The following is a 21,351-nucleotide window of genomic DNA, read 5'->3' as shown; positions in this document are numbered from 1 at the left end:
TCCACATAACTTTCTATTAATGTGCTTTGATACAGCACTTTGGGAACATCCAACTTCTTTTGCAATTACCTTTTGAGGCTTTCCCTCCTTATGGAGGGTGTCAATGATGGTTTTCTGCACAACTGTCAGGTCAGCAGTCTTTCCCATGATTGTGATTCCTACTGAACCAGACTGAGAGACCATTTAAAGGCTCAGGAACTCTTTGCAGGTGTTATGGCTTAATTAGCTGATTAGAGTGGGACACTTTGAGCCTAGAATATTGAATATTCTAATTTTCTGAGATTGTGGATTTGGGGTTTTCATGAGCTGTAAGCCATAATCATCTTACTTATGACACATCACGGCTTGAACTATCTTGCTTTGCATGTCATGAGTCTATCTCATATATTAGGTTCACCTTTTAAGTTGCGTTACTGAAATAAATGAACTTTTGCACGATATTCTAATTTTTCGAGTTTCACCTGTACATAATACTCCTCCTATTTTTCCCATAACAACTCTGGGAAGTGGGTTATGATCAGAGAGAATGGTTGATTCAAATTCACTCAACCATCTTTCATCCCGAAAGCAGGACTAGAATTCAGAGTCTCCTGGTTTCTAGGCTAACACCTTAACCACTTGACCAAACTGGCTCTCAATTAACTAATTAATGTTTGTATTTACATTCATTGAAGAGGAAGGGATTACAAGAGAGTAAAAAGGCATACAATGGGGAATACATACTGAAAGCAATGGCCTGGTGTTACAAAAACAGGTTGGTGTTTTTCTCCAATATCTCCCATGTGCAAGGGGATGGGGATGGATCAGACACAAGAGAGTTTACCTACAGAAATCACTTGGTTTTTTATTTGCTCCCCATATATTCATTTCTTGTCAAAAGTCATATTCTAGAAGACAGCCATTACAGTTTTAGTACTTGAATTCAAACTGAAATTAATCCTCCCTCCAAACATATTTTGGCTTTAATGATGCAAATTAGTAATAATGTAATTCTATGTTTAATAAATTCACCATGCAGGTTAAGCTTTATTTGTATCTCTGAGGAACTTTGCACCGAAAAAGCAACCATGACCCATTTTATCTACTCTGCCAGGTCCTCTGTTGATCAAAAATTCACCAGAGATGTCTCACCTTGATTGTCAACAGACTGAGTTTAGTCCTAAAACGTACACAAATTTGCCCACTTCAGATAGTCTTCTGTGCTGGAACTCTCCGTACAACCCAAATAAAATTCACCTAAAGTTGTTCAATTGTGAAAAAATTCCATAATTTGTTTTTTACAGAAGCAATAAAGTTAACACTGTTTTAATTAATAATGAGGATTTTGATCTAACAGTTTTAATTTCTATTCCCCCAGATGCTGTTGACAACTGCTAGTTTATGAGTGTTTATCTTTTGCTGATTTTGTTGTTTAATCTGCACGGTGAAGCATTTATAAGAAAGTAGTAATATAATTCATTACTAATTTCTAATACTACTAATTTACTATGCAAAATAAATACTTTACATATATTAAATATTTATAAGTATATACTGTAAAATAAACATTGAAAATAGAGGAGCATACTGTGTATCGATAAGGTGTGCATGGCCTAGTATCTATGAAATAGGAGATACGATATGGGAATGTCTCAAATTAATCTGTTTCCTAGATGAATATAGGCATCTATTTCAAGGTGAGATAATTCTGATTCAAATGGGACTACCAAATAAGGAAAAATCAAAAGTACTACAAAATCAACTACTAACTGATCTCAAACTTCCTTCAACTGTAACACAATTACATCATAATTGTCCTTTAGGGATAAAACTAAGCATGCAATGAAAGTCGCGAGTAGGCAATCAGGTATACAAATACACAAGTGCAAAAGAAAACAAAGATAGTACCAATAGCAAATTGGCGCCATAGGTGCAATCCCAAAGCAATCCCTTGAACACCATCGGCAATGACAAATTCAATTCAGTCAATTGCAAAAGGCAGCTTTACTTAGAACAGCTTAAATCCGACGACAATTCCTTTAGCCCTATCAAACATCAACATCTGCTATCGCAGGTCCTTGAGCAGGACCCAATAAGTGGATAAAAATGCCAAATCCAGTCTTTACATCTTGTTAACTATGCTATGAACCATAATAATTTATTTATTATACTATTATTTAATTAAATTATTAATGTATTGAATTTATCAGACCTGAATATCCTAATTTTACACACATACACAAAACCTCCACTCTGCTTGAAACTGCCTATACAGCAGGAGTCCCCACCCCTTAGGAACCAGGTCATACAGCTGGAGGTGAGCAGAAGGCGAGTGATTGAAACTTTATCTGTATTTGCAGCCGCTCACTAGCACTAGTATCACCGCCTCAGCTCCACCTGAGATCATCAGGCTTTAAATTCTCAAACCCTACTGTAAACTGTGCATGCGAGGGATCTAGGTTGTGTGCTCCCCCGCCCCATTCATGGAAAAATTGTTTTCCACGAAACCAGTCCCCGGTATCAAAAAAGTTGGGGACTGCTGCTATATGGTTTCCTTAAATGCTATCTAAATAATACTTAGGTCCTTGGTTAGGGCTTGAACTATTACATTTTCACCACTCTTAGACTATGAATCTAACTGCAGATTACCCACACATTTATTATATAATAGTAGTTTATTATCACATTGTTGTAATAAATAAGTAAGTAAGTAAGTAAGTAAGTAAGTAAGTAAATAAATAAATAAATAAATAAAAGTTTATTAAATGTATATGCAGTCCAACAACCTATAAAGGATAGATTGGGAGGTACACAATGTGCTAAGTCATGGCTTGTGGAACCAGCTTGTTGATCAAGTCATGCTACTAGCCATAATCATATTTACAGTGATAGAGGTCAGATAATATGAGACAATCACACCACACTTTAACACCAGGTGTGAACCCAACCTAAGATACATACAGTACTGGGATTTGGAACAAACACTGTGTAAAATACGTGCAAGAAAGAATGAGGTGGGGCAGCTGTTCCGTTTCGCAGTATGAATTTCCTCAAAACAAAGGGATTAAGGAACTTCCGAGTGCATGCTTACTAAAGGAGCTGGCTTTCAGGATAAGATCTAAACTATGCCAGCAGTGACCCGAAGCTACTAGCAGCCTGCAAAATACAGTAATACCTTTTCCCCCCAGAAGACGGTGATAAGAGAAAAAGCTGCTGTGTCGGAAAGAAGAGACAGGCAAAGGTTACGTATTTGATTATAGGAAAACCTTTCCTGATTCTGCTCGAAACTGCCGAGAAACTCAAGTAGGAACATAGACTCGGAGCAAGACACCGACCGGGGGGGGGCAGCGAGAGGCTTGGTGGAACCAAGGACGTCCTTGCCCCAAAAACTTTCGAGCGCCGAGTCCGTCACGCTCAACGCGCGGCGCGGGACCATCCGGACGCCGCGAGCACCCGCCTCGCGCGACCAGCCTTTGCAGGATTCCGCAGCTAGGCGAAGGGGAGCTCCCCTCCTCTGTTCCCGGGAAGGCAGCGACCTCCCTCCCGCCCCGGGCCCCGGACTTCGCTGCAAACGGCACGGACGTGGAACGCCAAAGCCCAGTCACTCCACCGTTCGTCCTGGCCTCCCCTCCGCCCAGGTAGAAGCGGTGCAAGCGCCACTCCGCCCGCCCGCCGACCGCCTCCACGGGACGCGACTCGCTCGCTCGTTCGCGCTCACCCACCCAGAAGAGCACATTGGAGGCGAAGAGCAGGTATTTGGCGCAGCAGCTGACCTGAGGACCCTGGAAGTGCTGGGCTTTCCCTGGCATGGCGAGCGCGGGGCCTGAGCTCACAGCCCCATGCTGCCCCTCCGCCGAGGCCCAGCGCCGCCGCGGGATCGCCTTGTCCAGCCCGCCCCCTGGCGGAGTTGAGGGAGAGCTGCTGCAGCGGCACGCGCGTGCACGGTTCTCTACCCGGACTTCGGCAGAGCCCGTATTCCCACGCTCCTACCGGTACCACCGCCGCCCCTCTCCGCTGGAGTCTCGGAAGACGTGTCCGGTATGGGAACTCGGAAGCACAGCTGTAGAATCCTCAGTCTGCTGAGGCCCAAAATAGAAGCGCTTCCTTCCAAGACATAATGCAAACGCAAAGAAATTTGCTTTTTTTAAAAAAAATAGTTTATTTGCAATAAATGTTTATTTCCTCATCTTACCTATAACTTGTATTTTATTGCAATTTAATGTGATTGTGTTTATGTGTGTGTGTGTGTGTGTGTATATGTACCGTATATGTTAGGTCTTTTTTACCCCAGAGGAATGGGATGTAGGGGAAGGTATACAAATTGCTCTTAAGTTAAGAGCAGGGGTAGGCAACCTTGGCTCTTTTATGACTCATGGCTGGCTCAGGAATTCTGGGAGTTGAAGTCCATGAGTCATAAAAGAGCCAAGGTTGCCTACCCCCGAGTTTAGAGTGTTTAGACTACAATATGTTTTTTTACTTTCTATTATCATCATCTCAGAAAAAGCAGCCCCTTTTAGTCACAAAAAATTCCAGTCAACCTGCTGGTGTCCCAGTGATCTCTCCCACCTGGGGAGCTCTGTGCAAACAAAAATGCACACTATATACAGAGAAAACAGCCGTTTTAGGCAAGTACTAAAGGAAAAATGGCGATGAGGTTCTGTCGTGAGAGGAGAGAGCAGAATAGAGCAAACATTGCTGCCTTTCATGACAGACCAACTGCTGAAGATGTGTCTTATTCTAACAGAAGAATACTCTCTGATCTGCATTTTAAGAATTAAATCCAGAGAGAACTTCACATTAATAAACAGGAATTAGTAATATTAGTTCAGGTGTTGGAGGGGGGCTCAGGAGAGCTAGATGCTGAGGCTGCTGGAGCTATGGAGGCTTACTGGGCATTTTAGATGCAAATATTTTCTTGGCCCATTATAGAGTTGTGGGGTAATAATAGAAGTGATGTCACTGTTTTAATCTGGAAAAAAGACATTCAATAAGTAACAAATAAAAGTAATCAGGTTCATATAGGTAGTCAAAACGTACGGCCACAATTGGGACCAGAATTTGTTTGCTAAGTGATACAGTCATTCAACGAATCATCGCAGGGCTGGACCTGGTTTTATGACCATTTTTACTGAGGTCATTACGCAAATCACACGGTATTAAGTGAATCCAATTAAGTTTCCCCAATTGACTTTGGTTGTGGAAGCTGGCTGGGAAGGTTGCAAATCAGATCACATCACCACAAGATACTGCAACCATTGTAAATGCAAGCCAATTGCCAAGTGCCTGCAATAAGGAGACCACAGATGCGGTGCAATGGTCATAACTTTGAGGTCAGGTCCCAAGTCACTTTTTCTGAGGTTTCTGAGGTAAGACCAGACTTGACATACTATGTCTAGTTCTGGTCACCATAATACAAAAAAGATGTTGAGCCTCTAGAGAGTGCAAAGAAGAGCAATGAAGATCATTGGGGGTCTGGAGGCTAAAACTTATGATGAATGGCTGTAGGAACTGGATATGTCTAATCTAACAAAGAGAAGGACAAGGGGTGACATGATAGCAGTCTTCCAATATTTGAAGGGCTGTCACAAAGAATAGGGGGGTCAACCTATTCTCCAAAGTACCTGAGGGCAAGACAAGAAGTAACAGATGGAAAAATATCAAAGAGAGAAGCAACCTAGGAGAAATTTCCTGACAGTGAGAACAAACGATCAATGGCTTCCCTTCAAAAGTTGTGGGTGTTCCATCACTGGAAGTTTATAAGCAGATATTGGACAGCAATTTCTCCAGAATGGTATATGGTTACCTGCTTGGGCAGGGGTTGGAGTAGAAGACCTCCAAGGTCCCTTCCAACTCTATTCTGTATGTGTGCTCCATAATTATATAGATATCATTGTCTCTGAATAAGAAAGAAAGTGGGGAGAGATGTTCGAATAAAGGCTAAAACGTCATTCAAGCACATCCCTAAGATGATTAATGATGGACTACTACTACATTATGTTGAAATACAATACTTCTTCACATCTTTCTTATAGTAACTTTGGCTATTTCCTGTCTTCCACAAAAAGGTCCCCTCCCCATCCTTACTATATTCTTCCTGTCAGTTTAGCTACCCAGTTCCTGAGTGAGCTTTCCTCTTGACAGCTATTTCAGTAGACAAATCGTTAAGGCCCTATTTTGCCATTTCTTTGCCACTTAACATTTATTAATAATTCACTTTTCCTCTTTCTTCATCTATTATGTTAGCACAAGTGTTATTTAATATGAAACAGGAATGTAATCATTAAAAAAAGCTTCCCACCTACATATCTTATCTGAGTAATAGTGTAATCTATTAGCAACCCATATAAACTTTATGTACTAAATTCTGAGCACAGGGATTAAAGCTGCAGTGGGCGTTCTCCACATAGGATGCATTTTTTTTGTTTCTATAATTAACCTCTATTTAACCTAATCCAATCAGGCAGTTCCCACATATAAATATTTTAAGCATTTTTTTAAAAAAATGATGGTTAGAAAGAGACTTCTGGTGTATAATCATTGATGTTCTCGTTAATCATTAAAATCCATTATCCAAGTTATTTAACTCTGCCTGAGCCAGGGGCCAAAAGACCTGAGCAAAAAATCCTACCTGTTATAAGCAGTAAATGCTCTGGTTTTCGTTTGTGTTAATAAAAGAATAACAAAGAATGGGCCTTTATCTGGGGAAAGTGGTATCCATTAGTTTTAGGTACATCTGAAGCCTTTGGAGTTTGTACTGTGATTTGAAAGTTACTATATCTTTGTCTCTAAATAGATGTGAGATGGGTAGCATATATAGATTAAGTTAGATTCCACATCAAAGAGAGTAACAGTACTGCTGATGGCTGTTCTAGCAGAGATAAAAGTGGGTTTTGATTTCGGTCTGCTCTTCATAATTTAGTGCAATCATATAAGGTCTGGAACACATCAATTTTCATTCCCACCCCTACAGATGTACATATATATGCACATATGCACCCATATGTGCATACATCCTGTAGAATTGTTTCGCTTAGGCTGTACTTTTTCCACTGCAGATGGCCATATTTATGTAGGCATTTCAGGGCTAGTTATTACAGGCAAACATCCTGTTGCTTGCATTATTCATAGCAATTAATGAATAGCAGTGTTGAATTGCCCAGCACAAACCTGATGTCATCTCAATTGCAGAGGCTAATCATAGGAAGTCAACTCATTGCCCTTCAAATCAGCTGGGTAGCATTCTTCACAGCTACACAAACTGTTTCAGGGTAGACTGACTATCACTGCTTCTTTCGGTTCAACGGCTCTTGCACCCAGCTCATTCGGTATCTGACAGAGGAAGGGCTTAAATGCTGGTGGCTGAAGTTAACAACACCAGAATATGTTTATGTGCTACCCAAACTGTACTTGAGAACTGGTTCTGTAACTTTGAGTTCCTTTAAGCCCTGTACATAAATCTTCAACAGGAAAACAATTGCATGATTGAACCACTTTTTCACAAAATGCATTTCCTTTGGAAATAGAAAAACATTATATCTTTTTACTGAAAATAAAGTATTTTTCTATGTGATATCTCACCCCGAGGCCATGTAAAACTTGAAGGGAGCCTAGTTTTGGGGAACAGATTAGAAGCAAAGAGGCAAGTTCTGTTTCTTGGCAAGTTCTTCTGCTGCCTTGGTACCAAGTAGTTCTCACAACCCTTTTGACCTCATTTAAGTCTTTTCTGATCACAGAACTAGAAAGTTACATGAAGCACATTCTTCTTTAAGTGACATTCTCTTAGCTTAAAGGCTTAAACTTAGCTTAAAATTGAGGGTAACAGGAACGATTTTGCCCCCAAGTATAAATGCTTTCCATATAACTCTAGTCAAGAATCCAGAATGCTTGGTTACATTTTAATGGGAAGAGTAGTTACATGCTAAATCTTCATGCAGCTCATCTTTAGCCATCCTGCCCAGGGTTGAGTTCAAGCCCAGTGAGCTCACACAACAAATCTGTTCTTCATAAGGGAGCCACTCTTGGTAGCTGTGTCTGCATGAGCCTGATAACCAATTACCACTTTTGAAGAGAGGCCCAGGTGTTCCTTATACACACGCCTGAAAGAGAGAACGAGGTAATTTTGTGTGAGCGCCATTAAAGATATCAATCCCCATTGGTTTTTATTTCACACATTTCTTATGGTTCCTTTTAAAGAAATCCCATTTAATAAATCTAGAGCCATTTACAATAAAAGAATTGCAATGAAAAAGGAAAAACAATAAAAACATACATTAAAACATTTTGCAAAATACAAAATACAAAGTGAAATCCATAAGATATATTAAAATGTGAAGAAAAAGTAAAAGCAACACGTTAACATCATGGCAATACTCTAATGCCTGACGTTGGTTTGTTTTTGGTTGTTTTTTAAATCTCAGCTGATTATATGTGTATTGTTTTTACAGTTGTGTTTTATTTATTTTTTTAACACTAGCTGTACCCAGCCACGCATTGCTGTGGCTCAGTCTGGTTAATGTTGCTGTAGCGTGTGTTGCTTTTACGTCCAACAGATGGTGCTGTTTTTTTTAAAAAGCATGTTTTTACCTGTCACAGGTGTGACATCTATATAATAGTAGGTATATAAAAACACGTGCGTATTCAAATGCAACATTGTGTCAAAATTTCAAAGCAATCGGTGAAGAACTTTCAGAGATTTAAGATTTTGAACAAACGAACATTTACATTTTTATTTATATAGATTAGCTGCCCAGAGTTATAATTTTGAGATAAACAGCCATATAAATTGAGAGAGAGAGAGAGAGAGAGAGAGAGAGAGAGAGAGAGAGAGAGAGAGAGAGAGTGTCTAGGAGAATTAATCTGTCTTTCCTAGGTGCCAAAAGGGCACGAAACATGGTATCAGACTTTCTAAAGTCCATGGGACCTGCCATCTCTCAGATAAGTACATTCCTCAATCTGGAAGGGCCCTCTGAAGGTGACACTCACCCAATATGAATTACTCCATCCCGGTTCTCTGCCTCCCGGGTCCAAATGGCAATTTTGTCCCCTTTGGCACGAATATTGATGACTGCCCCACAGACATCATCACTGTAGTCACAGAACATATCTCCAATCAAGCACAGCAACTACAAAAAAGGGGTAGGAAGAAAATCCACATGAAATATACAGGGAACCAGATATTAGCATTTGTCTGATGTACCAGGTTTTTCCTGCCCTGAAGAGTTTAATATTGATATTGGGGGAAAAAAGAATAGAATCTTGAGAGATACTGTAAATGAGAACTAATCTTTTCTACACACTATGAACCTAATAAGTGAAAAATGCTTAAATTAAACATGTGTCTACATTCTTGGGCTGCAAGAATCCGAATGGCCAACACAACAAAAAAATACAGTTTCCTATATGTAGTTAGTTAGTTCTCTTAGTTGCCATCCAAAGGTCTGGATTTGTGTGACTCATTTCTGGTAGCCCTACTGTGTTCAGGGTTACACCCTCTCTGTTCAACATCTTTTTTTATCTCTTTTCCAATACGTTTTTCTTCTTCTGTCCAGTAAGCTGTTAGAAAAGAGGGGGAAGGGAAGCACACCAGATGTCTAACTGATTGCTTTTAAACACTTTTTAAATTAGTCTGAGGGCATATTGCCCATCTCCGAATAAGCGAGTGTGGTCTCATTTGTGGAAGAAAATACTGAAACTGAACAATTATATAAGTAGCTCTATCTACTAAAGCGAGACAGAGATGAGCTTCTGGATCCATTACCGAAATATGGCCACAATCCAGAGAACCACCCGGTTTCAGAAATAAATGGAGCAGGGGGAAAGATATAAACTGTATTCTGCTTACTTACAGTCTCTAACCAGAAACGGTCAAGTTCTGTATGCCGCTGCTGCTTGGCCAATGTGATAAGCCAACGACCACCGTGCTTGTTCCAGTTATCTTCCCACATGGGTTCAATACCATCCTGAAAGAAAAAAATGTTAAAGATAATAACTGCTTGCCGTGTACAGAATAAGGAAGATGATCTTGATGAAGACATTCAAGTTTTGTTGCCAAAGCAACAAAAAATAAAACACGTTTTAAGTCCAGAATGTCTAGATAACATTTGGAAGAAATTCAGACAGGCACCATCCTAATTCACTGAACTCTAAGGAGAAGGAGGAGGGACAACAGAGTCAGACTTGCAATCAGTCTCAGTAAAAGTAATTTTAAGATTCTTGCTGTTGATTTCTTGGTCTGGCCTACCAAATGGATGTGTGTGAGTCATACACATTCTCACTATGTGTTAGATTTCAGATACATTCAGATGGGAAGCACTGGTTTTATGCCAGCAAGTAAGGCATAAAATTAAATCATTATTCCCTAATATGGACAACTTCTAAATATACTGACTTCCCAGCCAGCATAATTATTGCAGATAAAATCCTATATTAGAACAATGCACGAATCGAGAGAGTTAAGCGTCACAATAAAGGGATTCAAAGTATACTACCGGTATAAACTCTCTGTTTACCTTCATATAAGAGACCCTCATGTCACAATTCAATGAGTTTGGGGTCAGGTTGTTGGGACTTAACAAGTCCTGGAAGAGAACTTACTTTGAAAAGAGAGTAGTCACAGCCAGACGTCAGCTTGCTAGCTAGTTGGATATGACTATATAGCCTGCAATTTCAAGAACAGGAGAGAGATGTTAGCAATATAATTGAATGACTTTATTTCAATAAGAAACCAAAATTGCATCGGTATCTCGAAAACCCTAACCCAGAAATCTTTTCACTAAATCCGCGTCCATATCACAGGAAAGCATTATTAACTTCCTACAGCACTCAGCTGGCCTAGCTGCATTTTACGTATTTCAGCTGACATTTTTAGCAAGGAGATACAGTTCATTTTCCAAACAATGTCAGTGCTATGCATTTTACCTTCATAATTATTTAAGGAATAGTTGAACAAAGATAAAGTACTCAGTTCCTAGAATTTTCTCTATAGAATGAACCAATGGGTAGGAAGGAAGGAAGGAAGGAAGGAACAATGATGTTATGGGTGAACAGTTTTCTCATTGGCTCACTCTTAGGTGTTTCAGGTGTTTTAACATTGTTTTTACAGATCCTTAAAGGGGAGAGTTGGCTCAATGGCTTCACAGATGTCCCTTCACAGCAATTGCCCTGAACTGGGAGGATGGGTGCATATGATCAGACAAATATACACCATCCTTCTGATTCCATTTTAACATTCAGATAGGATTAATGCAGACTACAGTATTTTGAGTCTGCAGATTCTTCTCATGCAAAAGAAGCCAGGGTGGACAAAACATGGATTCATCTTCCCCCTTTCTTCCACAGTAGATAGCAAGACTGATCCTTGATTTTTTTTTTTTCCCTTTCCACGTGGAGGCTAGCCATTTTTCTTTCTCTTGTGTGCAAAGTGGTGGTGGTTTGCTACTCCAGGACCATTTCTCCTTTTCCTTATCACTGTCAACCTTCAATATCCTATTCCTAGTGACTGTTTGCAGATAGTCCTTAGAATATATCTTCCCTTTCTCCTCCACTATAATTATATGTAAATACAGCTATAGCTACTGGGGAAAGCACCTGATTGTGAGATTACAATCAGCTATACTTTTAGCAGTTGTTGTTTTTTTAAAAAAAAATATTTCATTGATTTTTTACAATAACAATCTTTAGTGCTTAGTAAACAGTGGGTTGTCTGGGTTCATATATTTGAAAAAAACAATCAATAATGATTAATCTTTATAATTCCATGATCAATATATTAATTAATAGTATGTTTCCTTGATCTTCCCTTCTTCCAATAGTATTCTCCTTTGTCAACATTAGATAAATATAATTCTTAATATTTTCAATGCATACAAGGTTGGATATAAACATTTTTTGTGTTTGTACAAATAACCATGACATCCATATATAACATCTTTTCTAATTAACTTATGTTTCAATTGTATTTATAAAAGTCATCTTGTTAGGTCTCTATGTGTCCTGTTTTCAAAAATTTTATTTAAATTTAATTTCCTCTCAGTATTCAAACCATTCTTATCAGTCATAGTTTTCTCAAAGTTGATTACCTAAATATCCAAACTTTTCATTTACAATCATACACTATCCCAATATTTTCATATTTCATATATGATAAAAATACTATACTACTTATATATCTTACATAACATCCACATATAACATCATTTCTGAAAGGCTTATATTTCAATTATATTTGTAAAGGTCATCTTGTTAAGTCACTATATGTCCTGTTTTCAAAATTCTTATTTAAGCTTAATTTCCCCTCGGTATTCAAATCATTCTTCTCAGTCATAATTCTCTCAAAATTAATTACCTTTAAATGTCCAAACTTTCTATTCACATACATCATCTCAGTATTTTAACATTTCATATATTGTAAAGAATACTATACTAGTTATATCTCTTATCCCTCTTACTATAGGGCCCCTTTATATCTATTTTTTTAATCATATTCAAACAAATGTTTAATCATGTAGTATTCCATCTGGTAAGTCGAATCAGATCTCTTAAGTCTAACTCTAGCCTTCTTCTTTTGCCAAATAACTTTCCAAGTTAGTATATTCTGCTTGCCAGGAAGTTCCTGTATTTTTGTAAGTGTTGTTAGGAATGAGAAGGACAAGTTGAGTAGGATGTATGCTTTTTGTCTCCCAGACTCTGATGATTTTCTTGGCAGCTCTATAATCCAATTTGTTAAATCTTCTTTCTTATCCTCCAATTTGTTTTGAAGTTCTGATGGATAAAATATCTTTTCCATTTTCATTGTTGTGGTAAAATCTTATAGATTTTTTTTCTGTTTATATTAAGTTGTAGTTCTACTCATTTGTAGCTTCCCTGTTTAAGTTATTTTCTTCTAGTTAATGTTCCGTTAACTGATTTGTTTGTTCATTCTTTATCGTCGTTTTCTGAGAGTTTTTTAATTGTAAGTTTAGATTGAAGATGTACTCATATATATCATCAAAGTTGTTTTTGATCTCATTGTGGTTTGAAATTATTGTCATTTGAATCTGTCGTAGCATTGCGTACATTTCCTCCTAAAAGTGCATGTCTTGTCTTGGAGTATTACTCCTGCAGATCTCTGATGTTCCAGGCGAGGTCTTTCAAAAGGGAATATTAGATGTGGTTTCCTGTCCCTTTTAGATAAATATGCAATATCCATTTTGTCTCCTCCCTCCAAATAGTCTTTCACCAGTACCATAGTATCTGTAATTAGCCTTATCAAACCAGCCAATCTCAAAATCCAAACAACCAAATCTTATATAGTTCTTATCTTTATATATGGTTTTTGTAATCCAATTGTCAAGGCATCAGTGAAAGCAGTATTTTATAACAATTCTTCTATTCAGGGATCAATTATCAACCAGTCAGAGTTGCAATCCATTTAGCAGTTGTTTTAAATGCATTAGAAGAAGAGTAACTTCCCAGTAACTTTCTTTTTCAGCAACTGCTCAGATTTTTTTTTTTTTTTTTGTAAACAGCAGCAAATGCATGTAAGATGTTCTGGAAACATGGATGGAAAAGAAGCCTGCTAACTATGTATTTTTCCTTTTTGTGTGAAGTTGGGGAGGTGGAGTATTTTATTGCTCCAGGACAATTAGTAGCTTAGGATAGGAAACTGGATTAATTTTATTAAACAACAACAATAACACCCTGCTAATTATTAGCTAGAAGACCTCTGGATGCTTACTGAGTTCCTGTGTTGCAATGTTTGCAGCAATTTACAAGGGCGCTATTGGAATTGCCCACAGAGCTGGCATCAAATTTTGTAGATTGCAGTTCACTTGGGAGTTACGGTATAAGACTGGTTTTGCTGCAGTACTGTAGGCTAAGATAATTACTTCCCTGAAAATGAGGATCCAGTCTGCATCTCAAATGCAGGTGCACCTCAAGAATTCTTTATCAGGAAGTTAATATTGATCTAAATGCCATGTAGGAAAGAATTGCTTTCCATAACTGATTTGTTTAGGAAAACCTTTGCATCCACTGAATGTTGAGACTCTAGAAAGAGTACAGAGAAGAGCAACAAAGATGATTAGGGGACTGGAGGCTAAAACATATAAGGAACGGTTTCTGGAATTGGGTATGTCTAGTTTAACAAAGAGAAGGACGAGGGGGGACATGATAGCAGTGTTCCAATATCTCAGGGGCTGCCACAAAGAAGAGGGAGTCAAGCTATTTTCCAAAGAGCCTGAAGGCAAGACAAGGAGCAACGGGTGGAAGCTAATCAAGGAGAGAAGCAACCTAGAACTAAGGAGAAACTTCCTGACGGTTAGAACAATTAACCAGTGGAACAACCTGCCTCCAGAAGCGGTGAATGCGCCAACACTGGAAGTTTTTAAGAAGAAACTGGACAGCCATTTGTCCGAAATGGTATAGGGTTTCCTGCCTGAGCAGGGGGTTGGACTAGATGACCTCCAAGATCCCTTCCAACTTTATCATTATTATTATTATTATTATTATTATTATTATTATTATTATTAGTAGTAGTAGTAGTAGTAGTAGTAGTAGTAGTAGTACTTACAGAATTACAAATACCCCAAGGCATTGGAATAAAGGAAGATCCTTCTCTATATCAATAAATTATATTCTAACAAGCTCCCGTATTTGTTACCAGTGAAAGAAAAAATAGCAAATGGCATTTGTAGTATTAATAATTTATACAGAAGTTCTCCAGAATCTTCTATATTTTTCCTCTGACCAATGTGAACATACTGCTGTTTGATCCACATGCTAAATGATGTAACCTACAATCATATTACTTCTTTGGGGTTGTATGACTGAAATATTAATGTGCGCGGAAGGGGATAAGGAAACACTCACGCCCAGAAGTCTTCCACAGTATCAAACTTGGTAACAAGCCGCAAGTTATTCTGCCAGGTTTTGCTCTTGTCATTTTTGAAAAACCATAAGGCCCACCTATGAATTAAAGGAAGGTACAGTGAAGTTACTAAACCAGAACAAGGTCAGGGATATGGTCTTTAAAAGCTAAGCCAAATTATCCTCATGCTTCTTAAGGCTTATCTTATGGAACCGATAAGTGCTCAGCTCACTCTAAGTGTAATCAGGACTGATATTTGTAGCCAATACATACTAAAATTTCATTCTAGAATACCTGAAAAAAAAATCAGGCTTTTCGCCATTTCTCCTTTCCTTGCAAAAAAAACCCCTATAAAAATGAAAGTTGGATGATCTTAAGCATTTGATAATGAACAAATACATTATTTGAAGAATGTGATTCCTACTAATAAGAAAAAGAAGACCGAAGACAGTTAATATATCCATAAGCTGAAAGTATTTTCCTATGTGATATCTATAAAACCTGTAGATGCATAGAAGTTTTTTAACTGCTCTTTGAGAACAAAGTACCAAATATTTCTTGGAAATATATACAGTATGCTTCCTTTACTGACATTTAGATGTATGTGTTCAGGACATTTATAGTTCATAAAAGGAATGGCAGGTAAGAAAAAAGAATATTGAAGCCCAAGATCAGGACATTGGACATAATAAAAGAAAATGGTGTGCCCCATTTTACTGCTAATACCTGTTCTGTAGCGGATGCTTGGTGATGTGCTCCATAACTGTCTCTCCTCCCTTAGTCTTGTGCTTCTGATGTTCTTCATGTGTGCTTGCCTAATGTTTGAACAAAGGAACAATGCTATAGCAATTGACAAGACATTCATTTTTTTCCAATTTTTTCCTGAAGTCTTTACTGGCTAAACAATAACACAGGCTAAAGATGATGAAGCCTGAAGCAATAAGACATTACAGATTAAATCAGGGGTTCTCAACTTTGGCAACTTTAAGACTTGTGGACTTCAACTCCCAGAATTCCTCAGCCAGCTTTGCAGTTTTGCTGGCTGAGGAATTCTGGGAGTTGAAGTCCACAAGTCTTAAAGTTGCCAAGGTTGAGAACCCCTGGATTAAATAAAAGCCCATAGGCTTTTCAGAAATTGAGAAGCCCATATATTTCAGGCCCATGTTCTTTCTCAAAAGCAAATGCAAAACTAGAAAGCTTTTATCTGGACATACAGCATTAATAGACAAAACTTATCTATGTGCCTTTTCTCCAGAATGGGAGAAGCAAAATATCTCTCAAAGTTTAGAAAGTTTCATATCCCAAGTATACTAAGATTCCCCCCCCCCCCCGACCTGTTCTAGCCACAAGGAAAAACTGCTCTATAGTTTCATGTATTCATGATCCCAAACAGACCTAGTTCCTGCAACATGAAACATCTCCTGGAAAAGATTGAGCCACCATCTCAAAGGACAGGAGACAGAGTGAATAAACCAAGGCAATTTTTGGCTAAACTCTACTAGCAACATTACAAGCTGCCAAATGTCCAACTTTTTCCAAATCTTTAGTCAAAGTAACAGGAAAACAAACAGTGCCATCTTCATTTTACACAACAATCCCTAAGGCAAGCAGAGAAGAAGGCTGACATTGTTAGACTTTGCAGGTTTTGTTTAAAGAGCTAAGGAGAGTAAATAAAGCTATGAAGGAAAACTTACTGCCCAATGAGCTGATGGTCTCTTTTTCATATTAGCTAGTTTAGGCAAGGTATCTTGGGCCTGCCTGTGTTTTCTTCAAGCAACAGCTTGAGAATTGTTTTCATAAGCAGAAACTTTATATTCCTGTTCCCTCAGTCTTCTCCATTTAGTGTTGTAGAATCATGGTAGACACAATTTATTTGTTCTCCTAGCATAGATTCAGCACCTTTAGTAGGCCTACTATCACCATTACAGTAACAAGAAATAAGATTTCCCAACATGCAGAGTATTTTGTTATACTTAAAGGTACAGGAAATCCCCATTCTAGTTAGGAGTACAGGAACTTTGCTAGCTTTCTATGCAGTTTAGGCCATATAATGTAGGTCTTCTGATTTATCTAGGCTGTGTAAGATCAAAGTTTGAAATACATGCCAGGTCAGAAGGGTTTACTATGTGTACTTGCTTGGAAGTATAATGTATCCCATTGCATTCAATTGAAGTCCTGCGTGATACAAAGCAAAACTTCACTTCCAATGAGTGAATCAGCCTAGCTCCCCAACCAAAATGAGTTCTTGAGAAGTTAAACATGGAGTGGAAAAATTAACACTCCATTTTTGTGAGTACTATCTCTGCAGCTTGCAACTCAAGAAAAAAGGAGTCAGAAAACACTCAGCAAAAATAACTAAATTCTGTATTACGTACCATTGCTGCTGCCATGATTTACGCAATATTTTTTTTCCAATTCTTTTTACTTAGAAGGTATTTTGAGAACTCTTTAAATCCCCAAACCAGACAGGCTCTTCTTTGAAAGAGGAGAGAGTTGAGTGCATGTCATTTGTAGAATCTGTTAACTTCCTTTATTGGGTGGAGCATGACATGCAGGGCAAAACAAGGCCATTAGAATGCCTTTAATGTTAAAGGACCTGAGTCAATTTATTTATGACAAATTAGAACAAAAACAAAATAGAGATCTGGGCAGGTGGGAAGGAGAGTCACTGTAAAACTGAAACAAGAGGAATCGGAACAGCAATTATAGAATAGAAAATGGATGTGGGTTTATTTTTTAAAAGAGGCTAGCATTTGAAGAACAGGTCATTTTTTCAAGTCAAATTACACCAGATTCCATCAAGGTTTTAGGAGGCTCTTCAGAGGTGGGATTCAACCAGTTCGCACCAGTTCAGTAGAACCGGTAGCTAATTTTGTTGCCCAGGCCCAGAATGGACTTCAGGAAGCGGCATCCACACAGAGAACGGGTTGTTCACATAGTTGAATTCCACCACTGAGACTCTTGAACATCATGTTGCCAGTTGTCATCTATCAGCCTGTCCTTGTCTGCTCATTCTGTCTGGTCCCAATCCACACCAAGAGAGGGCAAGATAACTGGATGCTGTACCTAGGAAGAGCTTAGGACAGTGATGGCGAACCTTTTAGAGACCGAGTGCCGAAAAAACTGGCCCCGCCCCCACTGCACCCCTTCCCCACCCCTGCTCCACCCCACCCTGCCTGCGCGCAGGGCCACTCACCGCCTCCAGGGCCCACCGCAGATCGCCCAGGCAGCCCAGCGCCATGGCAGCCACGCTTTCTGCCCGCGCCCCGCAGCATCAACTGTGCACGTTGGGGCGTGAGGGCAGCGTCTTGTCTACGCTGCCTGGCTGCCATGTCCTTGGCTGCGCTGCTCTGCGTGGGCCACGCTCGGGAGCAACTCTCCTCCAGGGGGGCTGCTGGTGAGGAGGGGGTCACGGGGGTAGGCAAGACTGGGGCAACGACACGTGTGCCCACACAGAGGGCTCCGAGTGCCACCTCTGGCACCCGTGCTATAGGTTCGCCACCACTGGCTTAGGATATTTTCCTGTTTCAGGCCAAGATCATGATCAAAATTCAGATGTTTGGCAACTGACTCATGTTTATGACGGTTGCAGTGTCCGTTTTGCAACCTTTTGACAAGCAAAGTCAATGGGGAAGCCAGATTCACTTACCCACCGTGTTACTAACTTATCATCTTCAGGGATTCACTTAACAACTGTGGCAAGGTCATAAAATGGGGCAAAACTCACTTAACAAATGTCTCACTTACAACAGAAATGTTGGACTCAATTGTGAGTGTAAGTCAAGGACTACCTGTACTGTGTTTTGAGTAGAAGCTTGAACCATGTAACTATGTATAGAGCAATGTGCCCCCTCCCCGTTCCATCTATCCATCCATTCATCTATCCATCCATTCATCTATCCATCTCCATCCGTCCATCCAGTTTGGCATAGTGGTGAAGGTGCTTGGGCTGAAAGCCAAGAGACTGTGAATTTCTCCGAAAATAAGAATGGATCTTCTTTTTTTTTTGCCTCCAAAAGAGGCACCAGGTCTTATTTTGGGGGGATGTCTTTTATACTCACTGGCACTGACAGCCCCGCCCAGCCTGTCCACTTCTTCTAAGGCTGAAGGAGCAGCTTCATTCTGCAGCTGCATTCCAGCCTTCATTTCGCAGTCAGGCCTTTCCGGAAGGCATCTGCAGCCGAGTACTAAGCTATGAATTGAATCCATAGCTTGGTTTTGGCTGCAGAGATCTTGCAGAACTGAGCTATGGACTGAATGCATAACTCGGTTCTCGGCTGCAGTGACCTTCTGGAAAGGCCTGTGACTGAGAAATGCAGGCCTGGCTGCAGAAGACGCTGCAGAAGAAGTGGGCCAGCGAGGAGAGGCCTGGCTGCAAGGTAAGTGGGTGCGGGGCGGGTGGGGCACCTCCACACCCCCACCCCTGCCCTAGCTTGATTTTTAGGCATGCACCTCACCCCAAAACTAGGGCTTATCTTTGGGGTAGGCCTTACTTTTGGGGAAACCAGAATATATAGGCAGGTTGGTCTAGTGGCGAAGATGGGGGCTTAAAAGCCAGGAGATGCTTAGGCATGAAAGTCAGCAGGGTGAACTTGAATCAGTTGCTCTCTCTCACTTCAGCTTACCTCACATGATTGTTGTTGAGAGGAAAATAGGTGGAGGAAGGAGTATTAATTTTGTTCACTGCCTTGAGGTATTTATAAAGTAGTAAAGGTAAAATAAAAAAATGTAAATAAATACATAACAAATAAATGGTTAATAGTTTTCCAAAATAAAGTAGCTTTCAACTATGCAATCAATAAAATCCAGCAGTGAACTAATTAATCTGATATTCAAGTTTCTGAAAAGAAATGTATATTTATATTTATATATAAATATATTTAAATAGAATATAATAAATAGAAATATACACTTGAAAAACAGTGTTTAGTGTTTTGATTTGTCACCTCTTTTATATGGGCAGGGTGTTTGAAGTTATTTATAAACTGCATGAAAGGCAATAATTCAGCTAGCAGAAAGGAGAAGCTTCATTCATTTCCTGCATGTCTTGCATCTTTCTTTACACACACATACACACACACACACACACACACACACACATTTCTTGCCAGGAAAAAAGTGCAACCCTGATTTCAAAAATACAGAAAAAGCAAAAAAAAAATTCAAAGGCTGTCAAATTCCAAATAACCCAAACTTTTCACTGATAAATTTAATATACAGAAATAACTTTAAAAGTATAAGGCTTTATTGTCATTTGTTTATACAGCAGGAAATAATTTTTAAAAAGTTTTTACTTTCTTTTGTTTTCATAACCAACAAATGTAGCTTTAGGTTGATTTCTTCTGATCTTTTGAGAACCAGCTCTTAACTACAATGATTAGATTCATACACTGTGTTAAGCTATGCTATGATTTCGTTTGGCATGTTGTGTGAAATTGGCATTGTGTTTCGTAATTATATTTATGGCTTTAGAGCAGACATGTAAAACTCGCAACGTCACGTGACATCATGCAACGTATCGGGACGGTTTTGCCATTGCTGGCAATGGGGTGGGTGCGGCTTCCGCGTGACGCGTCCAGCCCATGGGCTGGCAGTTTGACACCCCTGCTTTAGAGTGTTTTGCGTCAATAGCAATAGCACTTAAACTTATATGCCGCTTCATAGTGCTTTACAGCCCTCTCTAAGTGTCAACATATTGCCCCCAACAACCTGGGTCCTCATTTTACCGACCTCAGAAAGATGGAAGGCTGAGTCAACCTTGAGCAGGTCAGGATCAAACTGATGGCAGTCAGCAGAGTTAGCCTGCAATACTGCATTGTAACCACTGCGCCATCATGCTTCATCAATCCAGGCAGTTGAACTTATTAAACAAATTATAGTTAAGGAAACACAGGGATATTATTACAGGTGACCCCTGACAAGCCTATACAGAGAGAATGCAGAGTAGCTGATTTGGAACTGAAACTGAATCAGTGACATAAAATGCAGTAACATTGAGATTCATGCAAGCTTTCTCAAATAAACACCCCAGGAGATATTTGAGATGGAAAAGTCAGCTTAACGTATAGAAAAGAAAGGACACAGAATTATGTAATAGAGAGCAAATCAGAAACGTAGATAAAGCATTCAGATATATAGGAATGATGAGAAAAAGATAATAAGAAAAGACTACACAGATCAATGAAGAAGAAGCCTTAAATTGTAGATGCTTGGAACTTAAAGTTGTTACAGGAGCAAAACAGGAATCCATCTAAAGCAGCGGTTCTCAACCTATGGGTCGCGACCCCATTTGGGGTCGATCGACCATTTCACGGGGGTCGCCAAGCAAGGCTGTCCGCCATTTTTTCCCCCTTTTCCGGCGGGTGCCTTACCTCCCTTGAGCTGGGCCAGCTGGTGGTCGGCCTGCCCCGTCTCTGCCGCTTGCCAGCTACGCCTCGGCCGGCGCAGGGGGCGGAACCACACATGCGTGGCGCTCCCGGGCAGGGAAAGTCCTCGACTTACGACCGGTTGGGTAGTCCTCGACTTAC

The 21,351-nt window shown here is 39.6% G+C and overlaps 2 protein-coding genes across 2 annotated transcripts in view; both read right to left on the bottom strand.

The window, feature by feature from the left end:
• Positions 1 to 3,835, bottom strand: part of TSPAN17 (tetraspanin 17) — a 19,901-nt gene extending 16,066 nt beyond the window's left edge. Inside the window, exon 1 of the mRNA XM_015824270.1 lies at positions 3,702 to 3,835. Within this exon, the coding sequence (XP_015679756.1) occupies positions 3,702 to 3,788 (87 nt within the window). The 5' untranslated portion in view covers positions 3,789 to 3,835. The remainder of the gene's footprint in view (positions 1 to 3,701) is intronic.
• Positions 3,836 to 7,890: 4,055 nt separating this feature from the next.
• Positions 7,891 to 17,214, bottom strand: LOC107294984 (eukaryotic translation initiation factor 4E). Its single transcript, XM_029285746.1, has 8 exons — positions 17,196 to 17,214; positions 17,021 to 17,024; positions 15,551 to 15,634; positions 14,827 to 14,922; positions 10,573 to 10,636; positions 9,825 to 9,938; positions 8,962 to 9,101; positions 7,891 to 8,075 (listed from the first exon to the last, which is right to left on the bottom strand). The coding sequence occupies exons 1-8, from the start codon at positions 17,212 to 17,214 to the stop codon at positions 7,961 to 7,963; spliced, it is 636 nt and encodes a 211-aa protein (XP_029141579.1). The 3' UTR covers positions 7,891 to 7,960.
• Positions 17,215 to 21,351: the final 4,137 nt, after the last annotated feature.

The sequence above is a fragment of the Protobothrops mucrosquamatus genome, unplaced genomic scaffold (genome assembly GCF_001527695.2).
Source record: "Protobothrops mucrosquamatus isolate PMUCROS unplaced genomic scaffold, P.Mucros_1.0 scaffold2175, whole genome shotgun sequence".
NCBI lineage: Eukaryota > Metazoa > Chordata > Lepidosauria > Squamata > Viperidae > Protobothrops > Protobothrops mucrosquamatus.
The sequence above is the reverse complement of the archived record's forward strand: the minus strand, read 5'-3'. Positions and strand labels throughout refer to the sequence as shown.

What these genes read in the sequence shown, in the direction of transcription:
- LOC107294984 (XM_029285746.1), bottom strand. An exon ending in AAGCATCCGCTACAGAACAG is followed by an intron (nt 14,923 to 15,550) that starts GTATTAGCAGTA and finishes TTTAATTCATAG; the next exon opens with GTGGGCCTTATGGTTTTTCA. An exon ending in GATGGAGTAATTCATATTGG is followed by an intron (nt 8,076 to 8,961) that starts GTGAGTGTCACC and finishes TCTCTCTTTCAG; the next exon opens with GCGTGTGTATAAGGAACACC.